Source organism: Arachis duranensis, chromosome 2 (genome assembly GCF_000817695.3).
Source record: "Arachis duranensis cultivar V14167 chromosome 2, aradu.V14167.gnm2.J7QH, whole genome shotgun sequence".
Classification (NCBI taxonomy): domain Eukaryota; kingdom Viridiplantae; phylum Streptophyta; class Magnoliopsida; order Fabales; family Fabaceae; genus Arachis; species Arachis duranensis.
This window is the reverse complement of record NC_029773.3, coordinates 79,006,727-79,013,885: the sequence shown is the minus strand read 5'-3', so window position 1 is coordinate 79,013,885 and position 7,159 is coordinate 79,006,727. Positions and strand designations below refer to the sequence as shown.

Below are 7,159 nucleotides of genomic sequence, written 5' to 3'. Positions count from 1 at the left end.
TATATCAAAAGTAATAAAAATATTTTTCTATTATATGACATGTTTTTAATTTATATATTTAAGAACTTTGCTGTTGATCTGACCAATGAACACTAAAAGAATAGAATTTTATCCATTAAGAGCGGTGGTGCAGTCAAACAGACAAAAAAGGAACTAAGGCTGCTAGAGATACGATTATGGAGGAAGAAGAAGATGAGAGTATTCTTTCTCTTTCTGCTGCAGGCACATCAAATTTTAATAAATATTTGATTAATGACATTATCAAGGATATGCTATAAGAGTTTGTTAATCTTACAAAGCAAATAATCAATTCTAGCTAACAAACTAAAAGACTTACAATTCAAAATGTAAATTTCTTAAGAAAGTCTCAAAGTAGGGTTGAGGTACTTTTAAAATATCTTGAATCGTTGAAAGATGATTAAATAATGTCTGAGTTTGAAGAAGAAGACATTTTGAGAACCGAGGATGAGAAATTTGATGTCTAATTACATGTTGAAATTGTTGATTTCTGAAATACTATTTTTTTTTTTAATTCTGATTTTTGAATACTCTTATTGGATGGCTATAATATTGGTTTTTTGATACCACTCTAAACTGTTTTGCATTGATGGATTAAATATTGAACACTTAAAATTTTTTGTGCAAGTTTACTTATCTTCTTTAATAACAAAAGGGGAGTAAGTGAAAGAAAAATGAATGAAAATGAATTGTTTTAAATTGTTCTTAGGTTATTTTGATTGTTGTTGATACTGATTATTTGAGGATGATTGTTTCGAAGATATTTAATATTTTGTAACTCTGATTGTGAAACTTGAACATAGTTCTTATTAGTATTTATTTTTGATTGAATAAGATTGATTAATGTTATTAGTATTTATTTTTGATTGAATAAGATTGATTAATAATTTTTTTTAACAGCAAACTTGCAAATATTGGCTAGTGATAAGATTGGTTCTCTTAAGTATAAAACTGTTTGAAATAATTTATGGATGTTTGACATTGTTTTTGTATAATTTTTTTTAATCACAGATTGAATAATGCAGACATTTAGAGAAAGGCAAGTAAATAAAAGAAAGGAGGAGTTTAACATCAAATATAATCATCAAAAGAAAATTTTTAAAACTCTTTTTAGTTCTTTCTAATTCATTTTTAATGTTTCTCATCAAAAGAGAGATTATTGAGTTTAAAAAATTAATAAAAAATTAATTAATAATGACTAAATATTATTAGTGGGTTAATAACCTAATTAAGTATAATTTAGTTTGCTTAATAGAAAGCATTAGATCCAATTGGATTCAAAGTCCACTTCACTCATTCAAAGAAATAACAGCTGATCTCGAAGGAGAAAGGAAAGAAAGAATCTTGGCTGGCCCAACAACAAACTAATGAAGTCCAAAGTAATAAAAAATTTGAATAGCTAGTGTGTAAAAATAAATTTGGACCAAACAGAAGCACAGGGCCAACCGGTAATCCAAGTCCATTATTCACTCAACTTGGTTTTTAATTAAGATTGGTAACTCCATTTGCATCAGAACTAAACATAAGTCAATGAACTAAATTATCTCTTCTTTTTCTTTTCTCTTTTCTCTCACCCACGTGAAGATAAAAAAAGAAAACAAAAAAGAAAAAATATGATTAGGACTCAAATCAAAAACAAAAAAGTGGATTACCGTTTTCAAACAAAGAAAAAAAAAGTCAAAGAAGTTAGGATTTCAAGGAAAGATCACATTTTAAGACTACAGTAGAGAAATATTTTCTCATTTATGCTTCGTCGAAGAAAGTTGAAGAAATCTTCCTTTTGCATACATTGAATGAAAAATCTGATTCAAATAGAGGTTATGGAGCTTTACAACAATCAACGGATAAGAAATAAACTTGGAGTCAAAATTTTGATACACAGCTCAAATTCAAGAAGCAATATGAAAAAGGATGAAAGAGAAGATAAAAGGTATGTATGTATGTGCTGTTAAATCACTGCTACTACCCTATCTCTCTTCTACGCCACTGCTGTTGTTGATATTGGGAAAGAAGAACTCAAACAAGTTGCTGAAGATAAGTTTCAAAATTTGGAAGTTTTACTCCTCTATTAAAGGAATAAATGGTCAATGATTGGAGTAAGGAGTGGGAGCACAAAGTTTAAGTTCTCATAACTTACAAAACGATACCTTTTTCTTCTTCATGGTTCTCAATTGAATATTATGTTTTCTCAATTTAATCTTTTTTTTGTCTTAATGAAAAAAGACATTACAATGAGGAATGTAATAAAAAATCATTGAGTGAAAAAAAAAACAGAGAGAGTTAGACTTGGAGAAAAGCCAAATATTTATTTCAAAAATTCTTTGTATATATTTCTGTTTTGTTATTATGATTTTGAGAAAATTCTCGTACTAAGTTAGGTGAGCACTTAGTGGTTGTAAATTTAGGGTTAGGTCCTAGTCAAATCTAGGTTAGGTAGAAGCTGGGTTTGTCCCAGATAGGATTGGGTTGAATACTAGAAAAATTAGTATATGTAATCTTGGTTAAAGATAATAAAATTTCATCATAGTTGTGATGAAAACTGGATATAAGCTACATTGCACAAGGTAGCTGAATCACGATATATCGATGTATTACTTCTCTCTCTCTCTTTGTTCTAATTTTGGTAAAAGACAAAATAAAATTTTCTCTTGCTTTTCATAATTAGAAATACTTCATAGCATTTATCCCTTCTCACAATTCTGTTTTAATTCCTTCATTGACTAAAGACAAATTAAAAGTATTTCCTATTTTTCAATTTGAGGTGACTCAAGAGATACTATAAAATCCATCTAATTTAAAGAAAAAACAAATAAAATTAAAAAAATCTAGATTCAACCCCTTTTTTTTTTTAAGTTGCTGATATCCATTATAATCAACACAATTTTAGTGAGCCCAAACATATTCGTGTTTGTATTGATGAATCCTAGAATACTATGTATTGAAATACATGGAATGGAAGTCGAGCATTAGAATCAAAATAGAGACTCACAAGAAATTGTGAGAATAAATTAAAAAATTAAGAATCTTAAGCAAGGTTTGTTAGGTCATCTCACTAAGATAGATATGTTGATGTACTAACAAACATATTATCTCCAACACCAATAGAAACATGAATATTTCTTCTTTGACCTATCATGACTACCACCAGAAACACTAGAACATTCATCAATTTCCATATCATTATTATCACTAGAAATAATGTAATTATCACTTGAAACAATAACATCCGCTTGATAGTGCTCCGCATAGTGGTCAACCGGTTCATCATATATCAGATAAACTGTTGTTCTCTTCACAATGAATTTGTAACCAACAAGAAGAATCTCCACTTTGTTACCGGGTTCTATATGTGAAGTTATGGTTTTTCCCTCCTCATCTTCAAGAGAGGCTAGTGTGTCTTGTTTATAGACTTGAATGGTGGACTTTGTGTAATTTATGATTAACACGTTTTTAAGGCATTCTGATAAGATGGTTTCTGAGGAAGAAGAATAAAGAATACGCAATGTCACTGCCTTCAAGTTGCACCCATTCATTTGAGGGACTTCGAATACCACAGAAGAACCTTTGGAACCGAATGTTAACCAATACTTGTCACTGAACTCATTGGTTGTAGTCATCAAGCCCTGTGTACAATAAATGATTAATTTTATTTGATCACAAACTAAAAAGTCGTTGACCGTTAATAAAAGATATTGAATAATGAGACATGAATAAATCCATCATATGTTAGGGAAGGCATTATATTCCTATCCGAATTCGCTGAGTACCTGCTCCACCTCTATCTGAGGACGGGTAATTGTTAGCCCTGCTTTGTGACGTTTTTTTTTTTTACAGGTTCTATTATGGAATGGGGCGGATTTACGTTCAAAGTAAATTCACCCCTGCTTACTCTATAATAATACTAGGTACTGAACAAAGTAACACAATATTCAAGAAGACGTTTTTTTTAATGGATTATTTGAATTTTACATTTTATTTTTATGACTGATTTATAAATTTTGAATTTTTACATTTTTAGGATAAATCACATATATAAACTAAATGCAAGCAGATATTACATAATTCTACCAAAAGAAAAAATTGTAACAAGGCTCTATCAAAAAGACATTTTCATCTAGTTCTAACGAGGCGAATTTGAATTACAAAAACCCACGGTAATTTGAATCACATAAATTCGAACATCAACATAATTCAAATTAAACCAGTTCGAATTATGTATTTATTGTATCTATGGAGTAATTTGAATCCCATTTATTCGAACTATAAAAAAACGTGATCCACACTAGTTTGAATTAATCTAATTCGAATTAGCACACTATTTTAACACACATAGTAATTCAAATGGATCTGTTATAAATTTTTATAGTGCCACTACCATTTTTTAAGTCATTTTTTAAAATTATTTTACATGAAATAAAATATTTTTGTGTGGATAAAATATTTCTTTTTAAATTACAATACATGAAATAAATTTTTTTTAACAGTACTATAAAAATTTGTAATGTCCCATGAATTAAGTAAGTAGAATAGTAGATGATAAAAATATATATTTTTAAAATTTTTAAATTATTATAGACTATATAAATATTTTATTTAAAATTTGAATACATGCATGTATTTACCTAAATCACTAGGACATTACAAATTTTTATAGTATTTCTAACATCTTTTAAACCATTTTTNTTTATGAGCTATCAATTTGAATTTCATGTAATACTCTTCAGCTCATAAATATTTTAAAGAAGTCTTATAATTAAATATTTTGTTAGCTTTTTTTTAATGCATGGAATAATATATATTTTTTATTTTTAAATTATGAGAACGTCTAGGAGGCCAGCACTTTTGTTGAAATTTGACCAACACTTGATCATCAAAAGGAAAATAATTAATTCTATACCATTAAATGTCATCTCACACCATTAAAAATATTAATAATGCCTAATTGATGACTAGACATCACAAATTCTGCTGGCCCTAACGCTCTTCTTTTGTTATTTCTTTGAGAAGCCCGATAATTAATTTAATTTTTGCATGTATTAAATAGTTTAATTTGTTAAGAACAATACTCAACAGTTATACCTTGGCCTCTTTCCACACAAATTTGAGATTGCTGAATTCTAATTCAATGGCAACTAAACTTGCTTGATCAGAGTTGGAAGGTATGTACTTCAAATTGCATTCATGCCATTGAAGCCATCTTAGATGTTTCGGAAGATCTTCAAAATTTCCATCTAGTTGCACACCAGCAAGTTGAAGTAATCTAAGTCTCTTCATCATCTTAAACATTTTTGCCTCCAAACTAACCGAATTGGTCAACTTTAAAGTCAATCCCTCGATAGCTTTTGTCCCCTATAAATAAAACAAAAAAAAGAAAACACAAAGAATCAATGTCTAAATTTTATTGTAATAAAAATTCTGATACTATGTTGTAAAACTATTAGGTAGAGACGAATGAATATCGTACCATATGATTTGACAATACATGGTACACATCTTTTTGCAACCATAATCTGCTACGTTCCTCTGGCTCCTTTGGTGATTTCTCGCGAACAATTTCTCTCCCCATATCTCGTAGCAAATCATGCATTCCAAGCTTGTTATTATTGTCAATGGTGACAAGGCTTCGATCTACAAGAACACTGATTCCAATCGCAGCATCATATTCATCTAAAATATGTATTACATCATTTCGGTCCATCCCAATAAAGAAAAACGCAATGTCAAGAAATATTTCTTTCTCTGTATCATCATTCAAACTATCAAAGCTTATTCTCAACTTTCTCTGTACTTGATCATTGGGAATTCTTTTCAGCTTATCCACCACACTTCCCCATTCTCTTACTTTCTTATCAAACAAAAATGACCCAATAACCTCAAGAGCTAAAGGTAGTCCTCCACAATATGCAACCACATTTCTAGAAAGTTGATCAAAATCTTCTCCAGGACATGGTTGTTTGAAAGCATGCCAGCTGAAATGTTGAATAGATTCATCTTGATCCATTTCCGGCATTCTAGATATGTGATCAACCTGAAGCAGTTTGAGTAAATGTTCATCTCTTGTTGTGATGATTATTCTACTTCCAGGACCGAACCATTCGCGGCTTCCACACAAGGCTTTTAGTTGCTCTATCTTATCAACATCGTCGAGTATGAGGAGTGCTCGTTTATAACGAAGCCTTTGTTGCAAAATGAATATGCCTGATTCAATGTTATGTATTTTGATCTTTGTTGTTTTGTAAATATCGGAAAGAAGCCTTTCTTGTAAATACACTTGACTGGTAGTACTCTGCTCCCACAATTCTCTGATGTTTGAAAGAAAGCAATAAGACTCAAAATGGCGGTGAATCTGATTGTAAATGGCTTTGGCAATGGTTGTTTTCCCAATCCCTCCGATTCCCAAGATCCCCAACAGCATAACATCTTTTGATTTTTGGTAGTTTAACAGTTTAATCACATGTTGAGCACGAGGTTGTACTCCAACTGGATGTTGTGCAACAAACAAGACTGTATTGTCCAGCGACTCAGTGATGGTTTCAATGATTTTATTGATATCTTCACTTTCATTCCTGTAATTAAGGAATAATTGGTAGTTAGTTTATTGGTCGTAACAATTCAGTGTTATGAGAGCTCAACTAACTCATTCTGTGCAAAATCTTCTAAAGATGTGACATGGTATTCTTCTATCTAGGCATGCATGCTATCGTTGCTGTGGCTAGCTAGGGATTCCATGGGGTGGGAATCCCATCCCCTTTCTCGGTCTCTGTTAAATAAAATGCCCCCTATTTCTGTCTTATTCCCATCCTAGGTTCTTGCTTATTTTTTTAGTGGGGAGAGTCGGATACTGTAGATATCTATGGATGTTATTAAGTTTTAAATTTTTCTTAAAAAAATTAACACAATTGTAACAAAATTCTATACAATTTAATTAAATATATTAAATTAAACACAATTTAAACATAAATTCAACATAATAACCTACGCATAAAATTTTTAATATATAAGTTAAAATTACTTACATAACTTATATATATAAGAATATTTAAGTAAATTTCTTTTTACAAAAGATTTTGCGAGTTTCTTAATCCCTGCCCCGTCTCCATTTATTCGCTGGAATGGATTTTCATCTATGTAAAAATTTTGT

At 30.0% G+C, this 7,159-nt stretch overlaps 1 protein-coding gene across 1 annotated transcript in view; it reads right to left on the bottom strand.

The window, feature by feature from the left end:
* Nucleotides 1-3,104: 3,104 nt before the first annotated feature.
* The window catches only part of LOC107475308 (disease resistance protein RPV1-like), a 6,602-nt gene continuing 2,547 nt past the window's right edge, over nt 3,105-7,159 (bottom strand). The window contains exons 2-4 of the mRNA XM_016094926.3: nt 5,483-6,584; nt 5,098-5,367; nt 3,105-3,641 (exon numbers count right to left, since the gene is read on the bottom strand). Coding sequence (XP_015950412.2) covers nt 3,105-3,641; nt 5,098-5,367; nt 5,483-6,584 — 1,909 coding nt within the window. The remainder of the gene's footprint in view (nt 3,642-5,097; nt 5,368-5,482; nt 6,585-7,159) is intronic.